Source organism: Electrona antarctica (genome assembly GCF_951216825.1).
Source record: "Electrona antarctica genome assembly, chromosome: 5".
NCBI classification, from domain to species: domain Eukaryota; kingdom Metazoa; phylum Chordata; class Actinopteri; order Myctophiformes; family Myctophidae; genus Electrona; species Electrona antarctica.
This window is the reverse complement of record NC_136810.1, coordinates 55,358,567-55,386,219: the sequence shown is the minus strand read 5'-3', so window position 1 is coordinate 55,386,219 and position 27,653 is coordinate 55,358,567. Positions and strand designations below refer to the sequence as shown.

The window sequence follows — 27,653 nt, the reverse complement described above, 5'->3', positions numbered from 1 at the left end:
TAATTATTAGTTACCCCAAAAAGACGCCAGCAGCAGAGCAATGAGTAGGCTAGTATAGTAGGCTATAGCACGCAAACAATGCATTTTGTCAAGTCAAATTGACGCTTAAGTTGGACTGCGAGGCAGAGGATCACATTTTCCTGGTGAGTGAAGCGAGTTGGGGCGAGAGAGAGAGAGAGAGAGAGAGAGAGAGGGAGAGGGAGAGAGAGAGAGAGAGGGAGAGAGAGAGAGAGAGAGAGAGAGGAGAGAAGAGAAAGCCTGCGTTATTTGTAACCTAATCCTCGGCCCTGGGGCGGTTTGGGACAGCCCCGGGCACGAATTATTTCAGCCCTCCTCTCTCTCTCTCTCTCTCTCTCTCTCATTTGGAGACCGACTGGCTTCTCTCTCAGATCGCTCAGAGGCTTCAGTCAGTCGGGCGGTTTCACACTGGCTGGCAGGGAGGAAAGAAGGGAGACGAGGACACCAGCAGCTCCGCAGCAGCAGCAGAACAGCGAAGAAAAGTGACAGATCTTCTCCTCCTCCTTCTCACAAAATATCTGGAACTGAGAAGATAGAATATATCCATGTCTACTGTGTCGTTGTCCTCTCAGGTAAGGACGCGCCTTGAACCTGCGTGTGTGTGTGTGTGTGTGTGTGTGTGTGTGTGTGTGTGTGTGTCTGTGTGTGTGCGCGCGCGTGTGTCACTGTGTGCGTGCGTGTGTGTGTGTGTCCTGAGTCCTGACACTGACAGTCTTGACAGACTGTATGTGGTCGTCTCTTAAAGACACACACCAACACAGCAGCTATAGCGTCAGACAGTCGTTTAGCCTACTGTATAGATTTAAAAGTCAAAGTTGTGTCTGTTTGCAAATTTATTTGGACGCCATTCAGAGGAAACCGCGAGAACATCCGGATTTTGATAGACATTTACGGACGCTCTATCATATCTATCTTGGGATTTTCATTTCACAATAATCATGTTTGAAACGGTAGCCGATACAAGGTTCACTGAGGTAGGCGAATGTATATTTCTGACTATAAGCCCTGAAACATGACTGTCATAACGAGCGTCATGTTTGTGAACCATGGCTAATTTCTGACTGGATTTTATATAATTAATAAATAGGCTACACGTATCGACCTATAGCCCCCCCTATACTTTTAATCTATTGCTTTACTTTGGTGCACTAGCTGAAGTAGTTTGATTGAAGTATTTATTAACAGTTAACAGCTGTTTATAGTCTACTCTAGACTAGTCCTAGACATTATGTTAAAAAAAAAATGTCTACAACCGGCATTACTGAACTCCTTAAAAAGGAATAATTACACTTTCGCAACCATGCAGTATAGCCTAGTACGTATCCATATAAAATTGCTTTTTGCATAGAAAGAAAGACAACACCCAAAAATGTTATGTGGATGGAATAATCCGCGGTCTGTTTGTAGCCTACTATAGCCCAGGGCATGGACCTGCCCGGGGCGGAGAGAGGTCCGCCTCCTGTTCACCTTTTATGGTTCAAAGAACTTCTTCACAATTGAGAGACTTTCTGTGGGGGGATGGTTCAATTAATCCTGAATCTGCCCTTGCCCACTTGCCCCGGGACACAACCGCCCTCTGTTCATCATCAATGCGGGGCATGCACGGCACCCTCCTCGACCAACCACCCTGCATGCGCTATGAATATGAATATTTGCCTACTTTCATGGTAATTTGAGCGACCAGTTTTTTTTTTTTTTTTTTTTTTTTTACATCTCTTTCCCCCCCTGATCACCGATCTAATTAAATGTTCGAGTTGTGGCATATAGATTAGCGGTCTATAGAAATATGATTGAAAAGCATATAGCATCACATTAACAGTGAGTTCAATTGGAGGGACAAGCAGCTATAAAGTGAAACAACACAGTCACAGTGTGCCCTGTAGCTAAGTCTTAAAAACAGAAACCATCCTCTTGGGCCAGGAACAGACCAGCAGCAGCAGGCAGGCAGCAGCTCACCATGAGCACTGAACAGCAGCAGAACAGCTCTTGGGATTTTTTGGGGTTGAAAAAGAAATGGTGCCATGCAAGGCAAGCGCCCGAACGACGCCACGGCTGAGAGATCTGGGTTTGTGAGCGTAACTCAGACCCTTTCATTTTATTTATACATGCAGGGACCCAGTCCCGTTCGGTAGCCAGAAGTTCTATTAGTGTCTATAGCCTTAGGACTGGTGGTGGTGGCTGCATGGACATCTTTTTGAGTTGAGTCCCATCGGTGACTGTCTGCTCATGGATGACCCTGGCCTGGCCTATAGCTATAGGCCGAGAAATCAATGTTACACTATAGTCTGTGACTGAACCTACAGGCCTTAGAGTCTGAATTTAGGGCAGGGGTCCATGCATGGCACACAGTGGCTTTCACTCTGCAGAGTCTGCACTATTGACTGGTTATAATGTCCATCCATCCATCCATCTTCAACTGCTTATCCGTAGTCGGGTCGAGTGCTCCAGACTTCCCTCTCCAGAGCAACATTAGTGACTTCCTCCTGGGGGATTCCGAGACGTTAGTGAGTCGATGTGTTTCCTCCCCGGGGTCTCCTCCCAGTGGGACGTGCGTCGAGGACCTCCCTAGGGAGGCGCCCGAGAGGCATCCTAACCAGATGCCCGAACCACCTCAGCTTGGTCTTAATAAGCTTTCTGCAATATTGCTCTCAATATCATCATGTTGTGGTTGCTCCAGTCTATAGACATCTCTTCCACCGATAGAAATAGGAGCCGAAAAAAGTTTTATGCATTATGCCTACAATGTAAATGTGATTACTGAATCATATAATAATATACGTTAAATTGTGTCTTGTTCCCATTATTATATATCAGGAGGGACGGTGCATGTCCAGGATGTCCCTCAGCAGGTCCCCCGTCTCTCCGATGACCACGCAGGGCATCCCCTCGGCGGCCCAGCTCACCAAGTCCAACGCACCGGTTCACATCGACGTCGGAGGGCACATGTACACCAGCAGCCTCTCCACCCTCACCAAGTACCCAGAGTCACGGTAAGAGTGGAATGATTATAGGCTCCTATACTACGCCCCAATACTACGGGCGGCTGTGGCTCAGGAGGTAGAGCAGGTCGTCCAATGATCCCTGGGTCGGCGGTTCGAATCCCGGCTCCTCCTGTCCACATGTCGAAGTGTCCTTGGGCAAGACACTGAACCCTACATTGCCTCCAATGAGTCGGTCGGTGTAAGCTTGCCACCATTGGTGTGTGAATGTGGGAAGTGAGGACGCTGGCGTCGACTGTTCGCCGCTTCACCTCCCAATGTATGAATGAATGAAGCGCTTTGAGCACTTGGAAAAGCGCTATAAAAATGCAATTCATTAATGTTCTATCAATGATATAGGCTCCTATACTACACGTCAATGCTCTGTCAATGATATAGGCTCCTACACACGTCAATGTTCTATCAATGATATAGGCTCCTATACACGTCAATGTTCTATCAATGATATAGGCTCCTACACATCAATGTTCTATCAGTGATATAGGCTCCTATACACGTCAATGTTCTATCAATGATATAGGCTCCAACACACATCAATGTTCTATCAATGATATAAGCTCCTATACACGTCAATGTTCTATCAATGATATAGGCTCCTATACACGTCAATGTTCTATCAATGATATAGGCTCCTATACACGTCAATGTTCTATCAATGATATAGGCTCCTACACACGTCAATGTTCTATCAATGATATAGGCTCCTATACACGTCAATGTTCTATCAATGATATAGGCTCCTATACACGTCAATGTTCTATCAATGATATAGGCTCCTATACACGTCAATGTTCTATCAATGATATAGGCTCCTATACACGTCAATGTTCTATCAATGATATAGGCTCCTACACACGTCAATGTTCTATCAATGATATAGGCTCCTATACACGTCAATGTTCTATCAATGATATAGGCTCCTATACACGTCAATGTTCTATCAATGATATAGGCTCCTATACACGTCAATGTTCTATCAATGATATAGGCTCCTATACACGCCAATGTTCTATCAATGATATAGGCTCCTATACACGCCAATGTTCTATCAATGATATAGGCTCCTATACTACACGTCAATGTTCTATCAATGATATAGGCTCCTACATGTCAATGTTCTATCAATGATATAGGCTCCTATGATACACGTCAATGTTCTATCAATGATATAGGCTCCTACATGTCAATGTTCTATCAATGATATAGGCTCCTATACACGTCAATGTTCTATCAATGATATAGGCTCCTACACACGTCAATGTTCTATCAATGATATAGGCTCCTATACACGTCAATGTTCTATCAATGATATAGGCTCCTATACACGTCAATGTTCTATCAATGATATAGGCTCCTATACACGTCAATGTTCTATCAATGATATAGGCTCCTATACACGTCAATGTTCTATCAATGATATAGGCTCCTACACACGTCAATGTTCTATCAATGATATAGGCTCCTATACACGTCAATGTTCTATCAATGATATAGGCTCCTATACACGTCAATGTTCTATCAATGATATAGGCTCCTATACACGTCAATGTTCTATCAATGATATAGGCTCCTATACACGCCAATGTTCTATCAATGATATAGGCTCCTATACACGCCAATGTTCTATCAATGATATAGGCTCCTATACTACACGTCAATGTTCTATCAATGATATAGGCTCCTACATGTCAATGTTCTATCAATGATATAGGCTCCTATGATACACGTCAATGTTCTATCAATGATATAGGCTCCTACATGTCAATGTTCTATCAATGATATAGGCTCCTACATGTCAATGTTCTATCAATGATATAGGCTCCTATGATACACGTCAATGTTCTATCAATGATATAGGCTCCTACATGTCAATGTTCTATCAATGATATAGGCTCCTATGATACACGTCAATGTTCTATCAATGATATAGGCTCCTACATGTCAATGTTCTATCAATGATATAGGCTCCTATACACGTCAATGTTCTATCAGTGATATAGGCTCCTACACATCAATGTTCTATCACGTTTATTAAATCGCTGGTGCAAACACACAAAAAAAAAAAAAAATATATATATATATACAAACAAACAAACATCTAAGAAATTACATGAATAAAAGTAGCCTATAGTGAAAACTAGAAATGCACTCTCTCTCAAGATGCCAACTTGCTCCTGGCGCACAAGTAGGCCATGTATGGCCTACTTGTGCGCAAGCAGAGCGCGCCATGAGGTGCGCTCACCGCTGCTGGTACGACTGCTGCTCTGAGTCCTAAAGCTCTCTGCTGCTGTCTGGGTACGACTGCTGCTCTGAGTCCTAAAGCTCTCTGCTGCCCCCCCTTCACGATATCCAATTTGTGAGTGCAATAGAGAGGAAGGGCAGAAAGAAAGAAGAACAGAAGAGAGGAGAAGTAAAGGGTAGATTTTAATTGCCTTTCAGAGGACAAAGAGAGAGAGAGAGAGAGAGAGAGAGAGAGAGAGAGAGAGAGAGAGAGAGAGAGAGAGAGAGAGAGCAGCAGAGAAGGGCTGAGATGGCCTGGAGCAAGGAGGTGAGTCTCCGAGTGGAAAACAGAGGAACGCCACAGGCAGCGAGGGAAAGATGAGCACTGGCTCTTAGAAAATGATCTGGCATCGATTTACTGAGAAAGAAATGAGGGGGGATAGAGTGGAATTGAGCAAGACAGGAGGAGGGAGATGATGGGAGACAGGGAAGGAAGGATAGAGAACGGAAAAAGTGAGGACTTATTGCCCAGAGTTAAAGGACCACTTCACCACTTTTCAACTTCTCTTCCTATAATTGGTCCTAACTAATGTTCATGATAAAATACCACAATTTTTTCCTACTCAGTCTGTGTCTCATAGGAGGGCTGTGGGCAGTTCAGAAACCTGTCCACCAGTGACATCATCAATGGGGAATCCAAGCTAATAGAAACGGCAGGCTTTCTTTTCCTGAAAAGTTGCAATGCAAAAGTTGAAGCCATCGTTCTCACGATAATACAAATCTAAATATATTTTAAAACAAATCTTGTTTAAAAAAAAATCTGCCTAATGATGATGTCACTGGTGGACGGGTGTCCGAACTGCCCAAAGCCCTCCTATGAGACACAGACTGAGTAGGAAAAAATGGTGGTATTTTATCATGAACATTAGTGAGGACCAATTATATGAAGAGATGTTGAAAAGTGGTGAAGTGGTGGAGTATAGAATACTTGTGTATGACAATGTACAGTATAACCTCTCCCCCATAAAAACAAGTTTATACGTGGATTCGTTCATCACAGTATTTTGACTGCTATCTCTGTTGAAATTATTTTTATATTGTTATGAAGTACCAAATAATTGAACATTTTGTTTCTATGCTAGAAATCGACTTCCCGGGAAACATCTCCTAAAATAAAAAAATAAGAAAGAAAAAAATAAAAGAAAAAAATAAGGCAAATTTACTTAAAACGTTGCTGTTCATAGCACAACAACCATTTAGCTCACAAAGTGCTGCCAAATCTGGATACTAAAGACAGCCTTCCAGAAATTCATTGATCACGTTTGAGTTATTTCATTTTGTTTTGTTTCATTTACTATGAAAATTGTGCATTTCCCGTCAGTGTTTGGTTGGTTGGTCACATGACCATTATGTCATATGACATCACGTGACATCATCAGGGATGGAGATCCCTGATGTCATCAATATTAAGCCCATATATGGAGATCCCATGTCATCAATATTGGCCAGCAACTCATCACTACATCTGACCTCAAACCTCAAACCCCTAGATATCCATATATGGAGCTGACCTGTTCTGACATTCCATATGTTGATCCTTCCCCATCCATCCTTCCTCTTCGATGTCTCCCTTTTGACTGATACCTTTCCATTTAAAAGGCCTGGCCCTACCTGGGCCCTCATGAAACCCTGTACACTCAACACACTGCCCCCGCTGCCACCCTTAGATCTCCATATATGGAGCTGACCTGTGGACATTCCATAATGTTGATCTGACCTCATCAAACCCTGTACACTCAAGACATGCTCCATATATGGCCAGTACAGAATTCATAGCAGATTAGCTCATTAGTCTTATAATACAATTAGTTTAAACCCATTTTGGGCGGGAACCCCTTTTGGTGTTAGCATTATGTTATGCTTTAGCTATTGAAAAATAGCAGATCTACAAGCTCATAGCGCGCCACCGAGTGGCGCGCTACGAGCTTGTAGGTCTGCTATTTTTGAAAAATCGAAGGACGGCTGACATAGAAACATAGCTTTTTCAGAAAACTGTCAGGATGTAGAAGACATTTTTAGAATCTGATCTCAGGTCAAAATGGGTTAACTAATCTTTCTTCATTTGACCTAGTCTGTCTGTCTGTCTCTCTGTCTGTCTCTTTCTCCCCTCCAGAATTAGTCGACTCTTTAATGGCACAGAGCCAATTGTGCTGGACAGTTTGAAGCAGCATTACTTCATCGACAGGGACGGAGACATCTTCCGTCACATCCTCAGCTTCCTGCGGACCTGCAAACTACTCCTGCCAGAGGACTTCAAGGTATTCTACTGTCCACTTAATCCAGGCGGGAACCCCTTTTGGTGTTTTAAAGCATTATGTTATACTTTAACTTTAGCTATTGAAAAATAGCAGATGTACAAGCTCATAGCGCGCCACCGAGTGGCGCGCTACGAGCTTGTAGGTCTGCTATTTTTGAAAAATGTGCCTCAAATCTTTGAATATATATTATTACAGAGGGAACATTTTAACTCAAATCTTTGCTTCTGGGGGTCCCTGGAACAACATATTTTCAGATGGGGGGGAGGCATATTACATATAATATTTGGGGTCCTTGTCATGAAATATTGAGCACCACTGATACAGAAACATTTTCAGAAAAGTGTCAGGATTTTTAAGACATTTTTTAAATTTCGACGTCAGGCCTAAATGGGTTAACTCTCAAGCGCTTCACTGCATAACAAACAAACAAGAAACAAACTTTTTATGCTCAACACATAGGCCTGAGTATAAGGTTGTCGCATCTACTGTACGTTTGATTGTAAACTGCTCTCAAACGATCATCCATCTGTCCGTTTGTCCGCAAATACTGTTGTGAATTTTCCTCAAGGCAAATTCATATAATTCACAGAAATCTGAGCAATGACACGGTTGACACCGAGTTCAAACAAATTATCCGCCCAGTGTCCACACAAGCATTATCTTCATTACTCCACTGTGCTACTGACAGCAGCCAGTCCTTTACTGCGTTTAACCCATTTTGAGCGGGAACCCCTTTTGGTGTTAGCATTATGTTATGCTTTAGCTATTGAAAAATAGCAGATCTACAAGCTCATAGCGCGCCACCGAGTGGCGCGCTACGAGCTTGTAGGTCTGCTATTTTTGAAAAATCGAAGAACGACTGCCATAGAAACATAGGGCAGTATTATGCGTGTCTTAAGTACCAGGTCTTATCACTTAACTTAAGACCTGGAGGCGTGGTCAATGCTGTTTGGCCACTCAGAATAGCCAAATGGCATTGATCACGCCTCCAGGTCTTAAGTTAAGTAATAAGACCTGGTACTTAAGACATGCATAATACTGCCATAGCCTTTTCAGAAAACTGTCAGGATGTAGAAGACATTTTTAGAATGTTCAGGTCAAAATGGGTTAAACTGTGCAGACGCTGACACTTTAATCAGTGCTTCAGTGTGCCCGTGGCTGCCATCGGGGTCGACTGTGCATGGCTTGCAGCAGGCGGGACACGCTGTGTGTTTTATTAAATTGATGTGCGAGAGGAACGTGGTGCAGTGTCTGTGAGAGAGAGAGAGAAACTGTGTTTGAATGCATAAACGTGTATGTTTGATACTGTGCGAGTGCGCGCGCGCGTCTGTGCACACATCGCATCTCTCTCATCTTCGCCGTAGTTAGCTATAAGCGTTGCCTCTGTTATTCCTCCGCTTCTGTGCTCAGGATGACTAAAAAGCCCTGCGGACATGCAGAGCCCCCCCCCCCCTTCTTTATTTTTTTTATAAAATACATCTATCCCTTGCTTCAAGCCCATGAAGGGAGGGGGGAGCTAAGGAAGGCTGAAGCTTTGATACCGAGCAGAGCCCCGGGGCTCCAGAAGCTCTGTAAGCTCTGTGTATGCTTGTTGTCAGAAACGATATGGACTAGGGAGAAAAAAAACGGAATACAGCGAGAGAAAAGCCGCTCGTTCCCTTTCACACGCACTAATTATGAATAGACATGTCTGCTGCTCGCCCGCTAAAAGCGGGAACACACTATAGGAACACGTCGGGAGACGTCATTGAGAGCTTTAGAGGGGGATTTGGCGCAGGAGACACCATTGGCCAGTTGGCCACCTGTGTATGCGGGGGGATGAGAGATTGGATATCAAACGCTATACAAAAGCATGTCGTCGAGTTCACAGATACTGTTTCACGTCGCGAGTAAAACAAACTTGTGTGAGTTCTATGCTCGAGTTGCACACACAGCCTCTCGGGCGGTTTCCGCAAAGTGAGCTTGAAGCCGTCTTTGTTGGCATAAACTGTTCCGTAAACCCAAAACATGCTTTCACAGTTTGTTTTTTTTGTTATCGAAGTTTTGCCATGTCTTTACATGCGTCGTGGGACTTTGTATCGATTTGCATGGCTAATTATGCCATGCTGCAGGCGGTGGTGTGGTTTAAGTATGTCATGTTGAAGTCTTTACATGCGTTGTGTGTGTGTGTCGACTCGCAGGACTTTCCCCAGCTGTACGAGGAGGCACGCTACTACCAGCTCACTCCCATGGTTCGGGAGCTGGAGCGCTGGCAAGTGGAACGCGAGGCTCAGCGCACTGCCCCCTGCGAGTGTCTGGTGGTCCGCGTCACCCCGGACCTGGGGGAGAGGATAGCCCTCAGCGGGGAGAAGGTCCTCATAGAGGAGATCTTCCCCGAGACCGGAGACGTCATGTGTAACTCGGTCAACGCCGGCTGGAATCAGGACCCCACGCACGTCATCCGCTTCCCGCTCAACGGCTACTGCAGGCTAAACTCTGTGCAGGTGAGTTATGCTACATACTTCATCACACGGCCACATCCGTTACCGTCCTGTGATCAACACCACAACAATCATGAGCCATTTAGACCCAAAGTCAAAGTCAAAGTCGTACGATTTGTCACACACGTTACCGCAGTGAAATTTGTTCTCCGCATTTGACCCATCTCTTGGAGCGGTGAGCCGCAGCGTGCGCCGCGCTCGGGAATCATTTGATTAGTAGATTTGACCCCCAATCCAACCCTTTGATGCTGAGTGTCAAGCAGGGAGGCATTGGGTCCCATTTTTACAGTCTTTGGTATGACCCGGCCGGGGATCGAACCCCGACCTCCCAGTTTCAGGGCGGACACTCTAACCACAAGGCCACTGAGCTGGACGATTCTACAAAATGTCTTCTAAATCCTGAAAAACCTGTCAGTGGTGCTCAAACTAGGTCAAGGACCGCCAGAATTATCTGTATTTGGCCATGTCCCCCCATCTGAAAATATGTTGTTCCAGGGACTCCCTGGAAGCAAAGATTTGAGTTAAAAACGCTCTGAAAGAATATATTCAAAGATTTGAGTTAAAAACGCTCTGAAAGAATATATATTCAAAGATTTGCCACGATTTTTCAAATCGTGGCAAATCTTGGCACTTGGTGCCGCGCTATTTTTCAATAGCTAAAGTATGACATAATGCTTAAAACACCAAAAGGCAACACACAGTCAGAGTACAGTAGTAGTACAGTTTCAGTTAACCTTATAAAACGATCGCTGTTCAGTTCCATGTCAATGATCAAGCTAGCGGCCATTGTTGACGCTCTCTGTCTTTGCAAATCCTCCAGGTCCTGGAGAGGTTGTTCCAGAAGGGCTTCTCGGTCAAGGCATCGTGCGGCGGCGGAGTCGACTCGTCACAGTTCAGCGAGTACGTCCTGTGTCGCGACCTGAGGAGGAGCCAGTCCATCACCAGCACACCAATCAGGATCAAGCAGGAACCACTGGACTAAGCGCGACCAATCGAGGGACTCCTCGTGGCAGTTGTCGTCGCCATTATACCAACTCAAATTGTAACAGCAACGTCTGGATCCTTTCTAATGTCTCTCCAGTAGCCAGAGGGGAATATCCTCGTGCACTAATGGCAATGCCGAGCCAGCAAATAAGACCCGATCTTGTCGAGACCTGAAGACTTGGATCACGTTGCAGAAAAGGATATCTCTTTTTTTTTTTTTTTGGACGAGTGCTATATCATCTCTTCATTAGAGACTCTGAAAAATCTAAACGTGCACCCTGGACTGAAAAGTAGCTACTTAAAGACCAATCATCCAATGTCCTTCCTCTTTCAGTATGAGACTGATGACGCAATCTAGTAGCTTCTGCAAAGCAATCGAGCTTCCAAGTCCCGTGACACAAATATTTGTCGGGGGGAAATTAACAAAATCCAAGTATGTATGTAATTAATAGATACCAGAATCTAGGCCCCTCCTTTCGGGAACAAAGGATACATTGTTCAACATCTATACAAGAGTTCTCCCTTTACAAATGTAGATATTTGTAATAAGAATCAAAATGTTTTTTTGTTTTTTTTTGTTTGAGAACTTTCTTGGTGAATATGTTGTGTATACAAATTCATTGAAAAGGTATTTTTTTTTAAATCTGTGCTTTGGTGCCATGAGGCACATAATTTAATTCTTTTTTATAAGGAGCGATTTTGAAAAGATATATTTAATGTATTTGTTAGCTTGCTTTGTGTCACAAGTTTTCCATTTGTACAGATGTATTGGTAAAAAGTCAAAATGGTCTCTGTTGTCTTGTTTTCACACCTCTGCAACTCAAACTAGAAGAAAGCTATGGCAGAATGTTCTGAGAGAGCAGTGAGAGTTATGGGGAAATATTTATCACACAATGTTTGAAACGTGTTGACCATTTTTCACACATTGGCTTTTAACCCATTTTGGGCGGGAACCCATTTTGGTGTTTTAAACATTGTTATAATTTAGCTATTGAAAAATAGCAGATCTACAAGCTCATAGATCTACAAGCTTGTAGGTCTGCTATTTTTGAAAAATCGTAAAAATATTTATTTCAGAAAACTGGAGGATTTAGAATATATTTTTTTTAATTTTGAGGTCAGGCCTAAATTGGTTAAATCTACACATTGGAAATCATTGTCGACTTATACGAGCAGATCAAAATGTTCATCATTCCATGATGAATATTTCCCATACAACCTGTCGCCACGCATTACATTACATTACAACAGACAGATATCACTGACGGTAAAGCCATACCAAAAACAAGACGTATTTATAATTTTCTTTATTTAGTTCTTTTTTTTTTTTGCAAAGGTACAAACAATAGTAAAATTGCATTGCCTGAAATGTGTCAGGATTGAATACAGAATGTAGGAAATATAAATAGTCACAAAAATGTGTCCTTCCAACAGATGATACTTTTTAAGCTGGGTGTCTCCAAGAACCCAGGCTCCTACTGAGTTAACTGTACAAACACCACAGCTCCAATCATCAATTAGATCTATATACTATACAAACCAAATGCCCGTTACTTGTAAAAAAGACATTTCAAGCGTTAAAAACCCTCAATGAATGCACAGTCTTTCCAAAACAAACTTAAACTTAAAAACAGCCTTTGACGCCTTTGACAACAAAACCGTGAAGCAAATCGTGTTATAATCAATCAAGACAATGACGAATCAATAATGGAAGCAGTTAAACAAGTTGGGCTATCGTGTGAATCCTAAAGCGTTTTAGCGGGTTGGGCTCAAATCATTGTTACACAATGATCGAAGGATGAGGGAGGGGAAATCCATTTGAAGGGGAATTTTTGTTTTGAGGAAAATCACAGGAATGTTGTTTCATATGACATTTGCTATCTTTTTTTTGTTTGTTTTACCCTTCATGATCGCAGCGTGAATTAATGTTAACGGGAGAGCCAGCTCCCTGATTCCGCTGATTGTAATCTAAACTTGGATAGCTTGTGTTAACCAAAGAAAACAAAAAAAAGCCAGACAAATGTAACTGTGTTCACAGTTTATCCTAGAGAGCCATGCTTTCCACTCGTGCATGCACACCGCCACCACACACACACACACACACACAACCACCACACACACACACACACAGCCACCACACACACACACACACACACACACACACAGCCACCACACTCAGTCAGTCACACACACACAGCCACCACACACACAGTCACACACAGTGTCACACAGCCACCACACAGTCACACACACATACACACACAGTCACACACACGCACACAAACCACCTTTCGTAGTACCATGCATACTGTGTACATCACCAAGGAAACGCCACAGTACTGTCGGTACATTCATCTGACAACTATGGAGATTTGACGCGGACACAGTTAGACATTCAGCCTTCAGACAACAGTAAAAATGCAAACATGACGTTAACATGATCGGGTGTATAAGCGTCCGTTCCTATACAGACTTTGATAGACAGAACTAAACCATGATGAGTAAGGTGAAAACAAAATAGAGAGCCCGTGAGCCTGTCGTTACGTAGCATCCTGAGTGAGTTGTATTTGGGCTACAATTAGCAAGGAGAAAAAAAAAAAGAGCGGACATGATCTGGATTTTTTTTTTCATGGAGAAGTGTGGACAGACTCTCAAAAAGGCACCTCTTCAGGTACAGCGCTGGAGCCATCATAGCAAATAAAAACAATCCTGGCAGAATTTCTGCCAACAAGGATTCAACATCTCACCTAGTTATCAAACTACACTTTTTTTTTTTTTACTTTAAAAAAACGTATCATTTTCAGCATATTTTGTATCTCTTTTGGGAACACATACACTAGTGTTACATTGCAACACGATATATGGTTTTGTTTGTGTTTCTGTTAACATGTGTGATAAAAATGTAACATAAAAATACTATCGGCCCCAAAACTAGACACGCGGACATGTTGAAAAGTGACATCTTGTTACGGGTGGAGAATCATGCCCAAATTGAAATCTCGGAGACTCGGTTAAGGAGTTGCAGGTCAACCATGAAGGTATGCGAGGGGCACGGAGGTCTTACGGAGGATTTGGCTACCCAATTCATAATAGGGGACAATAAACGTAAAAAGGGGGGCAGGAGGAGGGGGGGGGGGGGGCATAAATGGCTCTATTTTCGTCATTGCCTATACCCCTTTATCCCTAAACGTCTTTGCCTTGTTTGTTTTTTTTACTATTTTGAAAAACATTTCAAAAATGTTTTTCAAAATAGTTTGGGGATAATTAAAGCTGCTATAAGCAATAATATATCCACATTTTAATGACGTTGTTTTTTATTTATTTTTTGGTATTCAGACAGCCAGCAATGAGTAAAACGCTCCCCCAAAAATATTAGTCTCTGTGACACATCTAGGGGCCTCAATCTGCATTCAAAGACGTTCCTAGAAGCTTTGTCATTGGTCGAAAAAGAACCCGGTCGCAATGACAATCAGGAAGCAGACAGGCAAATCGACCAATGACAAAGCTTCTAGGAAAATCTTTGAATGCAGATTGCGGCCCCTAGATGTGTCACAGAGACTCGATTTTTTGGGAGCGTTCTACCCATTGCTGGCTGTCTGAATACCAAAAAATAAATAAAAAACAACGTCATTAAAATGTTGACATATTATTGCTTATAGCAGCTTTAAGGGCTAAGGCAGTGGCGAAAATAGGCCCCCCCCAAAAATGTTTTTTAACAAAAACCAAAGTGTGATCCGCAGTGGGCAGAGTACGCATCCTTGAGGGCTCCGGGGCCACCTTATTTCAGTAGTGCCTTGTAGAGCAGCAACGACCTGGCCGTGGTCCTCTCCTGCTCCAGACAGAAGATGAAGTCCCTGAGGTTGACCCGCGTGATCCTCTGACGGAGACCCCCGCGAGGGGACACGGCCGTGCTGGACGAGCCGCCCCCGCCTGAGCCCGAAGCCACCTGGAGGAGGGGAGGAAGGGAGGGAGGGAAGGAGGGCAAGCGTTAATGTCAGTGGTGGAAAAGTACAATCAATCTTTATTTCAGACTACATGGTCCATAACAATCAACTATACAGGTGATAATATAACAGAAAGAAATCTGTGTGAAGTGAGTGGTGGAACTCCGTGTGTGTGTGTGGGGGGGGGGGGGGGGGGGGGGAGTTCCAGACCTACAGGAACGCACCCAGGGTGCCGGCCTGATTCCGGCGAGCCGCCCCGCATCCGAAACGGTTGAGAAATGACAGAGTTACCGTGTGGGGGTCCCTCTACTGTACCCTCCACTGTACTGTACTGTCACTGTACTGTACTGGCACACCCGAAATCATCATATATACAGTTAATATGTGCGTGTGTTTGTGTGTGTGTTAGGTTGCGCACAGGTGGTGAAAAAAAACCATGCTGTTTTCGTGCTCAGACGCACCCAGCCAGCCAGCCACCCACCCACCCACCCACACACTTAGGGCAGTATTATGCGTGTCTTAAGTAACAGGTCTTATTACTTAACTTAAGACATGTAGGCGTAGTCAATGCTGTTTGGCCACTCAGAATAGCCAAATGGCATTGATCACGCCTCCAGGTCTTAAGTTAAGTAATAAGACCTGGTACTTAAGACACACATAATACTGCCCATAGTCACTTAAGGAAGTGGTTGCACCACTTAAAAAATGTCTTCTACATCCGGAGTACCAGACAGTGGCCTTGTGGTTAGAATGTCCGCCCTGAAACTGGGAGGTCGGGGTTCGATCCCCGGCCGGGTCATACCAAAGACTGTAAAAATGGGACCCAATGCCTCCCTGCTTGGCACTCAGCATCAAAGGGTTGGATTGGGGGTCAAATCTACTAATCAAATGATTCCCGAGTGCGGCGCACGCTGCAGCTCACCGCTCCTTGGCTGCGGCTCACCGCTCCAAGAGATGGGTCAAATGCGGAGAACAAATTTCACTGCGGTAACGTGTGTGACAAATGACTTTGACAGTTTTCTGAAAAAGCTATGTTTCTATGTCAGTGGTTTCTTCGATTTAAAAAAAATAGCAGACCTACGAGCTCGTAGATCTGCTATTTTTCAATAGCTAAAGCGTAACATAATGCTAACACCAAAAGGGGTTCCCGCCCCAGAATGGGTTATTTCAGACTACATGGTCCATAACAATCGACTATAGAGGGGACAATACAACAGAACAAAAACGGCAACAAAAACACAAAAATCTGAAAAACATACAGACACTCTCTCCAGTGTTTCCAGAAGCAGGAGGAGTACATGATGCTGCTCTTCTTGGGCATGGCCAAAGTCATTATGATTTCGTTGTTTTGAGTCATTCAACCTCGTCATAAAACTGTACATTAGACTCCTGAGAACAGCATCCAGAGTGGGAACACCACTGTTTACAAACGGATGACTGGCACTTGTCCACCTTGGGAGCCTCGGCAGGATTCTGAGAGCATCAAGTAACTAAGTACTTTTACTTAAGTACTGTACTTAAGTACAATTTTGAGGTATTTGTACTTTAGTTTAGTATTTCCAATTTCCAGTACTTTTACTTATACTCCCACTACATCTCTCAAGAGCCAAAATGTGTACTTTTACTCCACTACAATTATTTGAAAACTTTAGTTACTAGTTACTTTGGAGATTTTAATTTTGATCAGAAAACATACAATAACCACTTCAACCCTATTACATTTCGGCCCATTTGAAAATAGCCGATCTACAAAGCTCACAATGCGTTGCAACACGACGCATTGTGAGCTTGTAGATCTGCTATTTTCTTTTTTGCGGCTTTCGCCTTTTTTATTTTATATTTTTTATAGAGAGACAGACAGTAGGCTGACAGGAAATGGGGGAGAGAGATGGGGGACTGACATGCAGTAAAGGCCGTCGGGATCGGGAGTCGAACCCGCGGCACACTGCCAGACTTGGGCTACCGGCCAAGGTGCCTGGACCGCTGAGCCACGGCCCAGGCAGATCTGCTATTTTCAATAGATTTTGTACACATTTGGAACTTGTGAAATGGCACATTCTGCACAATGAGTACTTTTACTTTTAGTACTTTAAGTACATTTTGATGCCAATACTTTTGTACTTTTACTCAAGTACATTTTCAATTCCGTACTTTTACTTGTAACGAAGTAGTTCTAAATTGCAGTATTGGTGCTTTTACTTAAGTAAAACAATTGAGTACTTTTTCCACCACTGAGCGTTATGCACAGGAGAAGGGCTGGGCAACTTCTTATCTCTGTATTAGCTTTTTGTTTGTTTTTGTAAATTAATTCCCTACTTTGTCATTCTATGTCACACGAAAGTAGTAGAAATAGCCGATCTACAAGCTCAAAACGCGTCAAAGTTTTTAATTGGAATCCCAAATATTTTTTTTTGCTATTTTTTTATTTGAATCCTGAAAAGTACATGATTTATTACATTTCAAATGCATTTAGTTATACTTATTACTTATGTTAACTTTATTAACTCAAATAAAAATACATTGGACAATTTTCTTTTTACAAACATTTCAATAGGGCCAGAGCGTAGGGAGGAGTGTCGCTCAGAACGGGTTATTCTGCTTGCCATTTTCCTGCCTAGCAGTAGGCCAGTAGGCTATAGTAGTAGGCTGCTAGGCTACATTTTCCAGCCTCACTGTGGAGACATAAGCATTGTAGATATAAAATAATGAAATAAACACTGTGTGGTTTGGGTGTCAGACTGCGGGCCGTCAGAATTATGCTTCCATTGTAGCCTCGCAGTGCGTCGACTGTCGGAGATATCAAATCATTAAACACACGCTGTAGGTTTCTTTGATTTGGGTGTCAGCTGACAAAATAACATAACCTTCAGCAACATTCCCAAACACAATGTATGCTCTGCTCTCTCTGCCTGTCCTCAAACGAACATGACGGTGTAATCAAAATAATAATGGTCAGATCGCATACAGACAGATCTGCGTTGTGGTCACGGACACGGTAACACCATTACGCTATTTATTTATTTACTGCGGAGAGAACACATATTTTTTTTTAAAAGATTTTGGCTTTTTCTGCCTTTATTGATAGGTTGAAACTAAGTAGATTGACAGGAAATGGGGAGAGAGATGGGGGAAGACACGCGGCAAAGGCCGTCGGGATCGGGAGTCGAACCCGCGGCACGCCGTCAGGCTGGCTTGGCAGCCTAGGTGCCCAGACGGTTGAGAGAACACATGTTTGACTGATCACTCGTCACTCTCGTGGTGTGTTTCCCGCTCTCCCTGGTTCCATAAAGGATATGTCCACATGTCTTCTCGTCAGGTAAGATGTAAACATTGAGAACTGTTTTGACGTGAGGGGAGGGGAGGCGGCTATCGGATCAGAACACCCAAACATTTTCTTTTTGTTAAATCTTTTTTTTTTGCGGCTTCCACCTTTATTTTATATTTTTATAGAGGGACAGACAGTAGGCTGACAGGAAATGGGGGGAGTGACATGCAGTAAAGGCCGTCGGGATCGGGAGTCGAGCCCGCGGCACACTGCCAGACTGGATTACCAGCCAAGGTGCCTGGACCGCTGAATAATAATAATACCACCTTCGATCCAGAGCCATAGAGTAGAAGAGTTGTGACAAAGTCAAAGATAGTAGAGAGATGGAAGATAGTGTACTGCAGTGACAGTGTACACACCAGCGTCACTGACAAGCAAACTTACGAACTACAGACTGGGCAGCCAAGTAGCCTAGCATCCTAACTAGCCTACATGTAGGCAGCAAGATGGCGACCAAATAAGCCAAAAATCCTACCGAACGCGTCACTGCGCTCTCCCCCTATAGAGCTTCGCAGTCCCGCCCCCCCTGTCATGACGACGCCAGGCCCAGGAAATGCATTTTTCCCATAGCCATTTCAAAAGGTATTTATTTAAAGACGGTTATGCCGCGGACAAAGCCAACTCGAGTTGTGACAAATCATGACAATAAACACAATATTTTGGACCAAACAAATAATTATAAAGAAAAAAAGTTTCTTTCTTCTTTCTAATACTTTTTTTGGCCCAAAAAATTGTGTTTGTTGTCATGATTTGTCACGACAAGAGTTGGCTTTGTACGACGCTTAAAAAAGGTCTTTAAATAACTACTTTTTTGAAAAGTCTATGAGGAAAATGGAACGGAGAATCATTTCCTGGGCCCTGGTAGGGGGGCGGGACTGCGACGCTCTATAGTAGGCTGCATAATATCTAAAGCTGAAATCAATACTATATCAGTATTCTGATATTAACCTGAGGGCCACATTAAGTGAAGGTGAGGGCCACATGTACACGTAGGAGGATGTATTGTACAATATGGGAGTCAAGACACCTCCACGAGGAGGATGTGGGAGTCAGCCTTCGGGGGAATCAAGCTAATTGTGCAAGCAAGCAGCAGTAGTGGAAAAACTGGCTCCTACGAATGCAGCAGGATTGAGGACTTTTCTCACCTTTTCGTGGTTGGCTATAATTTGTTTGTTTTACCGCAATCTCCATTACACGTAACCATTGTAACCAAGGACTAGAGTGTTTACACCTACAGTCAGGTCGTTGGACTCTAACATTCCTTACTTTGGTCTGTTTATAATGCTTAGAGTGTGACGATTATTCTTCTGCTGCGTTCAGCAGCAAATTACATACAGTATAAAGCATGAGCTAAATTTCCTAAATATAAAATGGAATAAATAAATGCAAGTCCTTCATGAACATGATCCCTAGAACCGTTCTCCTCCTGACGGGTGCAGTACTTAGTTTAGACAGTTTTTGGTTTAGACTAGTCATTGGTTAGACCAGTCATTATTTTTACAACTACAACCTATCTCAAACCCTCACCCTAAACCTAACCTCCCACGGGGCAGCACACCTAAACCTAACCCATGTCTAACCAATGACTAGTCTAAACTAAGTATGCACCCCCTCCTGACCCATCGTCACTTATTCTCTGAATCATCGGTAAAAAAACCCCCGACAGACTACACCTCACACACAACACCAGTAATCACACACTCGGCCCAGACCTGTAATAGGATCGCCACACCTTTATATATCAAAAGGTGTGTCCATAGCCCACAGGCAAAGAGCCACGCCCCCCCCCCCCCCCTATGGACTATATGGCTGCTAGCCATATACGGCAGCACAAGACTTTGCTCCGACAAGCCCTGGCTGTGTGTTTCCCAACACAGTATATTATCCAAACAGAATAAATCCTAAATTCACACAGCGGCGGTGATGACTTGAAGCATCGCTTCCCATGCCGGCTGAAGTGAAATGGCTCCGGGCGTGTTCAGTGGGGGTGAAATATTTGAAAGAGCATCGCAGGGCACAAATGAACATTTGTGTGTGTGTGACGTGTGTGTGTGTGTGTGTGTATGTGTGTGTGTGTGTTAGTGTGTGTGTGTGAGAGAGAGAGAAAGAGAGAGAGAATGTTCCCTACCAGAGAGCCACTTCCTGAGTTAATCCTCAGGTAAATATAGCACGGTTGGTGTTCTGGCTGGAGGTGTGTGACATGTCTTTTTACCTGGTGGCATAGTTAAATGTTTTTTTTTTTTGTTGTGGCTTTCGCCTTTATTTTATATTTTTATGGAGGGACAGACAGTAGGCTGACAGGAAATGGGGAGAGAGATGGGGGGGGAAGACGTGCAGTAAAGGCCGTCGGGATCGGGAGTCGAACCCGCGACACACTGCCAGACTGGATTACCAGCCAAGGTGCCTGGACCACTGAGCCATGGCCCAGGCCACCTGGTGGCATAGTTGAAAAAGGGTTTAGTTGTATGCCTTTCCAATGTGCTGCCAAAACGGCTGTTGGCCGGAGGGCCAGTGATGCTACCTACCTACCATACCAAAGTTACAATTTGAACAGAGCCTGACGGGGAGAGGTGAATAAAATAAATACAAAGTTTGGGTACCAACTTGGGAACTTGGTTGAAAACGGCCCTGTGCCTTTCCGAATTTGTCCTAGATGGCTGTTCTTTTTTGAGCCAGTGAGTGAAAAAAAAACTATGATTTGTGTGAGCAGAACCCAAAAATACACCCCCCCACCCAACCCAAAAAAAAGAAAAAGAACAAAGAAAGAAATATGTTTTAATCCATTTTGACCTGAGATCAGATTCTAAAAATGTCTTCTACATCCTGACAGTTTTCGGTCATTTTTCAAAAATAGCAGACCTACAAGCTTGTAGCGCGCCACTCGGTGGCGCGCTATGAGCTTGTAGATCTGCTATTTTTTTTCAATAGCTAAAGCATAACATAATGCTAACACCAAAAGGGGTTCCCGCCCAAAATGGGTTAATAACCAAACCAACTGAAATATATTTGTAAAAATATCATGGTCCAGCTTGTACTTCTCCAATGTTATGGTGAGGGCGAATGTCTTTTTTTGTTTGTGAGCTAGTGCATAAACAACTAGGCTATCATTTTTCCTGAGGGGGGTAAAAAAAGAGAAAAGTTTGTGAACCAACTTGAACGCAGCTGAAAACGGGCTAGGCTTCCATCTTTTCATGGTGCAGTTCAGTGGTAGTGGTAGCCATTGTATAGTCAGTAGATAACTAGGCTACTATTTCTATGGAAGCAGAGCCCCAGGGGCAGAGCTGACACCAGAGGATAGGAATGAGGCTCCAGGTCCACACAGGAACACAATCAGAGCATTATGAAGCTCCACAGCCTGCAGGCACGCTAACCTCCTACTCTGCACCACACACACACGAGCACGCACAAACACACACACACAGTCTCACACACAGTCTCACACACACACGCACGCACGCACGCACGCACGCACGCACGCACGCACGCACGCACACACGCACGCACGCACAGTACATCATACATGCATGAATATACCCAGGGGTGTGTCCAATTTGGCTACAGTGCTTCCCAAACATCAAATCGTCATATATCCTGTGTAGTGTGTAGAGAGATGCTCCAATTATTCTGTCTAATCACACATTCAGTGGCACAGCGATCCACGCGGGATTCGCCAAGAAATATCCTTCAGAAGAAGAACCTTGGGTCCAGCCAGCTGTGCTATGCAAGTCAAACACAAATGGTTTTCTGTTCCTTTCACTTCAGAGTCTTTCTGGTTGTTGCCTCCTTCCATCTAATCCGCCCTCGAGGAGCGTCAGCGTGGCCCTAAGCTCCCCCAACGGCCGTGTGGCCGACTCAGGCTTCAGATAGGCAACATCAACCACGCCCCCCCTTAACCCCCCCCCCTCCTCTCCAAACACCTCCGAGGCACAAGGCTGTTATGAATACTTGCGAAACAATACAGGGCAAGGCTTTGTATTTTCACTTAAAACAGTAAATAAGCGACCGTATAGCGAGCGGCTCACCCCAGGCAGATGTCTGAGACGTTGGGTCAACCAATTCATGTTTATCATAAACGCCTGACATGTCGAGGCTAGGCTTGAGGGGGCGTGCTCCCTCATAAATGCCGCCGACTTACTTGACACACAAAACTAGCATAGTACGTACCGTACCAGAATCGAGATAAAAACACCCCCCTGGCAGTGTAACTAAAACCTGCAGGCCAGCAAATAGCTCACATATCACCCAAAGTTCAGCGAACCTAAGCAACCCCCCCCACCACCACCCTTCTCTTCAAGGACCCCTCAACTCTGTTGCCCTCCCTTCCCTAATCCTGTGCTTTCTGTTTCTGCACAGAGGCCTCTGCTTTTGTCTGAGGGGCTTCTGGAGGGCATGAGCCTCGGGCCGAATGTGTGAGAGAGAGGGAGGGAGAGGAGAGGAGGATGGGAGTGGGGCGAGTGCAAGGCAGGACCCCGCGTCCTGCAGCCAGGCGCCTTCGGGGGGGCACGCCCCAATGCCCGAGGTTCATTTCTGCCGAGCTGAAGTCTATGGTCCCCTCAGGGCGGTGTGTGTGTGTGTGGGTGGAGGGAGGGAGGGGTAATAGACGAACGAGTGAGGGGGGGGGAAATAGACGGGCTCCAGTGAAGAGCAGACACACCCACAATCAGCCTCCAGGCACACACTGACCCCCTTCACTCAACTTTGGTCACATTCACTCCACAGGGTGGGGGTGGGGTGTCTGTATATGTGTAATGTGTGTGTGTGTGTGTGTGTGTGTGTGTGTGTGTGTGTGTGTGTGTGTGTGTGTGTGTCTGTGTACGCGTGTGAGAGTGTGTGTGTGCGTGTGAAGATGAAAGAGGTCAGAAGGTACAAAAAGTTCCCACTCCTTGGTTTTGTCCTGTCATCATTACTCACACATTACTACACAGTGTTATGACACAGAGGTTCAGCATCCAGAGAGAGAGAGACAGAGAGGTCGAGACAAAGTTATGACAGACAAACATCATGGCCACCAGAGGAGGAAATGAACACCTGTCCACCCACCGAAAATAGAACTTAGTCTGGGCTTAGTGAACAGTTAATAAAACGTACATCATTTACAACCGCAATAGGCATAAATAGATAGGTCCCAATAGCCTAGCTACGTTTATAAGCGTAGATGGCAATAAAATAGTTAATAAAACGTACATTACGACCGCAATAGGCGATTGATTTTTGACCGCTTACGATCCAAATTAACGATCCGAAAATGTATTGGCAAATTTGACATAAAAACTATCAAATTGGTGATGCCTCATTTGTACAAGTTGATGCTTTTATCTAACCTGACTCCGCCAGATGGGGCAGCAGAGAGTACACTGGGTTCCCCCCTCCTGCTCCCATCTGGGAACTCTCAGGCAGACTTGATGCCCGGCCACAAAACGGCCTGGCCAATGAGCAGCAGCTAGAAGCTAGAAGCTGCTAGAAGCTGCTGCTGATTGGCCAGGCCGTTTTGTGGCCGGGCATCAAGTCTGCCTGAGAGTTCCCAGATGGGAGCAGGAGGGGGGAACCCAGTGTACTCTCTGCTGCCCTGCCCCATCTGGCGGAGTCAGGTTAGCTTTTATCCGCACTTGCTTCGAAAATAACAATTGCCTCATGACACAAACTTCCAAATGAACCCTAGCGTTCCTCCCTACTCTGTGGCAAAGACATTTTGGTGTAGCGGGGGAAAAGCAGATTAGAGAGACATTTTGGTGTAGCGGGGGAAAAGACATTTTGGTGTAGCGGGGGAAAAGGGGCCTATAGCATAGTCTGAGACCCTTTAGAGACTCCGGTCCGTGACGTGCAGAGGGTTTAAGTCTCTGAGCACCAACTGTACGGTACCTCTGTGCGACGCTTACCTCTGTATCTCCGGATCGCGGCGAGTCCATCTTGCGTTTCTTGCGAGGGCCGATCGCGGCGAGGGCCGTGAGGTTGGCATCTCGTTGCCGAATCTGGGCCTGCTCCTGCTGTTGCATCTGTGGAGGAAGGGCAGACAATGTGGGCATGACGATGTGAGTATAGAGCTGCAGATGAAAACAGTGTTTTATTGTGTCAAATACTACTACAATCACTCTGATTAGTCATCGTCAGCCAGTACTCCTGATGATCGGATGATTGACATTATTTGCTGTCCTTTGTAGGCCCTACCAGTACATAATGTCTAAAGATAGAGTTGTACCATTACCAAATACCATTCTTTTCAGACAAGAGTACGAGTTTTTATTTTAGTTTGTTTTTTGTGGCTTTCGCATTTATTTTATATTTTTTATGGAGGGACAGACAGTAAGCTGACAGGAAATAGGGAGAGAGATGGGGGAGGTGACATGCAGTAAAGGCCGTCGGGATCGGGAGTCGAACCCGCGGCACACTGCCAGACTGGATTACCAGCCAAGGTGCCTGGACCGCTGAGCCACGGCACAGGCCAAGTACTTACTTTTTAGTACTCACCGATACCGCGATTACCGATAAGAGTAGTTTCGTTTTTGTTGAGTAACCATTTATTTTACCCCCTTTTTCTCATAGATGCAGATGGATCTCCAATCTACACTTGTCAGTTGTCATTTATGCTTGTAGATCGGCTGTTTTTTGGCGATTTGCTGCAGTGTTGGGCCAGACTTGCTCCCGTTGCATTCCTTCAGCCTAGTGTCAATTAGATGTTTTGGTACTCGGGTCAGAGTATCTGGCCCGGTACCGAGTACGGGTACTTGAGGGTGGTACCGTATCGGCCCAAATAACCGATACCAGTATCGGTATTGGAACAACTCTATCTAAGGCCTCACTCACACGGTCGCAACAGATTGATGTATGCTTGTTGTATACAAAGGGTGTGACACAGCTTGCCCCAATGCATTTCCAATGGGAGTCACATGGTTTGACACAACATTTGTGTTGTATGAGGGGGAGGGGCGCAGTCGAAACACAACCGAAAGCCATACAACAGCTTGTAGTCCAAAATGTGGACTACAAACCATGTGACTTCCATTGGAAATGCATTGGGGCGGCCATGACACTCACAACATTCATACAACAAGCATGCATCAATGTTGTATGCTAGATCGAAAGGTGTGAGTGAGGCCTAAAGATGTTACTGTAGTTGTCGGCTTTCAGTAACAGGGTCACATATATGTCACATATTATGCGACATTATAATATGTACTGGTAAGACAACCCCTTTCTATTGTACATGACAAATAAGTGTTTCTGATTGTGTCGGCAGAAGTAGGGAATAATACCAGAACAGGGAACAACAACATTATTGTGGTTGCATGTTGTCTGCAAAGGAACCGAGTACATGTCGTTCTGCTATGCTGAGTTGTCTTCTTCTTTTTTTTATTTTTACAAATGAGCTGTCACTTTAAAAAAAAAAGCTGTAGGCCAAGACTGAGGGCCTGTTATGCCACGTCCAATAGATTATCATTCTGCTGAGTGACATTTTAATGTAAAAAAATATAAATTAAAGAGTCACAAAAGGGTCACAAAATTAAAGTTGAAGCAAAACCAGATGCCAGCGTGAAAGAAACATACAGACGATAACACAGCCAGCCAGGTTGGGAAACTAACACGAGCTCCAGGCAAAGTTGTGGTTAAATCTGCCATGTGTGGGTGGTCCGTTTGTCAACTCTTCCACCCATTTTTTTGACATCAGATGTTAGAATAGCGGGCTAAACAGTAAAAAAAGTAAAATCCCTTTGATCCACTGGATCAAAACATAACGTTTTCCTTCCCCGAGTGCAACGAACGCAGCATCCTGATGTAATACCTCAGAGTCAAATCCCTGTATAAACAACCTTTTGCTAGTTAAGCCCTGCTGGCGTCGCTCTCTAGAGCGATGTTGCCGATGCCTCGGAACGACTGCCTTCCTTTCTGCGGGGGAGGAGGAGAAAGTGACGAGGAGCCGAATGGACAGAGGACATAATTCAAGGCTATGTTAACCCGTTTAGGCCCGACCTCAAAATTAAAAAAATAAATCTTCTAAATCCTCCAGTTTTCTGAAATAAATATTTTTTTTTCAAAAATAGCAGACCTACAAGCTCGTAGCGCGCCACTCGGTGGCGCGCTATGAGCTTGTAGATCTGCTATTTTTCAATAGCTAAAGCATAACATAATGCTAACACCAAAAGGGGTTCCCGCCCAAAATGGGTTAACATCCTCGTTAAGAGGCTGTAATGTTAATTGGAAGGGAAGTTGTATACATGACCACACACACACGCGCCCACACACATGCACAGGCACGCACGCACGAGCAGCCACATACAAACGAAACTGGCAAATACACAAGCAACTAGAAAAAGTGCCCCTCGGGGGCACAGGTCTCCACCAGGGCAGGTCAGGTTGTGGCCTCCTGGTGGCGCTATAATTTAGGCCAATGTGAAAAGGGTGCCATTTCTTCTCACGCCTTGGATGGCAATTGGATGATTTGAGGAATTTTGTTCCAAAAATGTGTTTTGCAAACAAAACAAAACACCTGTTGGACAGGCCAATGTGAAAAGGGTGGGATATATTCCTCAGCCTACAGTCTGTGAAAGATTTCACGTACATTTGGGGCAGAGGCTCATCGTTGGCATCGAGGGAGTGTGCGTGCAAAATTTGGAACCGACCGGGTTAACGGTGCCGGAGATTAGCTGGTAACAGACGGACGGACGCACAGACGGACGGACTCACACACGGACGGAGTGCAAAACATACTCTCTCCCCATGCCTTCGGCCTGGTGGAGACAATAACCTCACACAGGTGCAAATTGGCCACTGATAGATACACACCTACAGACACATGCTGACTGCTGCCCCCTATCGGTCTATCCATGGCATGGCTTTTAACCTTTTAGCAATTAGCTGATCATGACTGCCAGTATGGAGCCGAGGTCATCTGCCCTAGGGTGCTAGAAGAACATACTGTATGCATTTAGCTGTGCACGTGTGTGTGTAGGCATGCATTCAGCAGAATTTTAATATGCATCTCTGCTGTTAATATAGACGTCGTCTTATATGTATATGCATGGCTGGTGTCGTCGTGTGGACCGTAGGTCCCTTTAGCGTGAGCGATGTATTGCTGTGGCGACATAACTGGCTGATTTTTACCTCTCATAAAAGGTATACTGACATTTGCTTCAATCACAATGCAACATTTGACACTTCTTTTAAAGATCCGTTTTTTTCTGTGCTCTCTTTGAGAAGGCCGCAAACAAACATATTGGTGTCTCTTCCATTCTAGCCATTAGCCAAGAAGATCTTATTTCCAGATGAGTGACGACGATCTGTTCAAAATAGATCAATGTTGTCAAATATAACAGACTATGGCAGTCTATAATGCCTGTGACATCTATGACTTATGGCACTTTGCCGCACTT

The 27,653-nt window shown here is 44.5% G+C and overlaps 2 protein-coding genes across 4 annotated transcripts in view; one reads left to right on the top strand and one right to left on the bottom strand.

The window, feature by feature from the left end:
• Positions 1-425: 425 nt before the first annotated feature.
• On the top strand, positions 426-11,017 carry LOC306923674 (BTB/POZ domain-containing protein kctd15-like; the record flags this gene model as incomplete). 2 transcript variants are annotated; one of them, XM_079501905.1, is made up of 5 exons in its annotated part: positions 426-590; positions 2,833-3,008; positions 7,411-7,555; positions 9,736-10,038; positions 10,856-11,017. In XM_079501905.1, the coding sequence occupies exons 1-5, from the start codon at positions 564-566 to the stop codon at positions 11,015-11,017; spliced, it is 813 nt and encodes a 270-aa protein (XP_079358031.1). In that variant the 5' UTR covers positions 426-563. The 2 variants fall into 2 exon arrangements, with proteins under 2 accessions (XP_079358031.1, XP_079358030.1); XM_079501904.1 differs by lacking the exon at positions 426-590 and adding an exon at positions 858-992.
• A 1,294-nt stretch (positions 11,018-12,311) lies between these two features.
• LOC306923664 (transcription initiation factor TFIID subunit 4-like) overlaps positions 12,312-27,653 on the bottom strand; it is a 42,668-nt gene continuing 27,326 nt past the window's right edge. For both annotated transcript variants that reach the window (XM_079501887.1, XM_079501888.1), the window contains exons 14-15: positions 24,165-24,281; positions 12,312-14,965 (exon numbers count right to left, since the gene is read on the bottom strand). In XM_079501887.1, the coding sequence (XP_079358013.1) occupies positions 14,798-14,965; positions 24,165-24,281 (285 nt within the window). In that variant the 3' untranslated portion in view covers positions 12,312-14,797. The remainder of the gene's footprint in view (positions 14,966-24,164; positions 24,282-27,653) is intronic.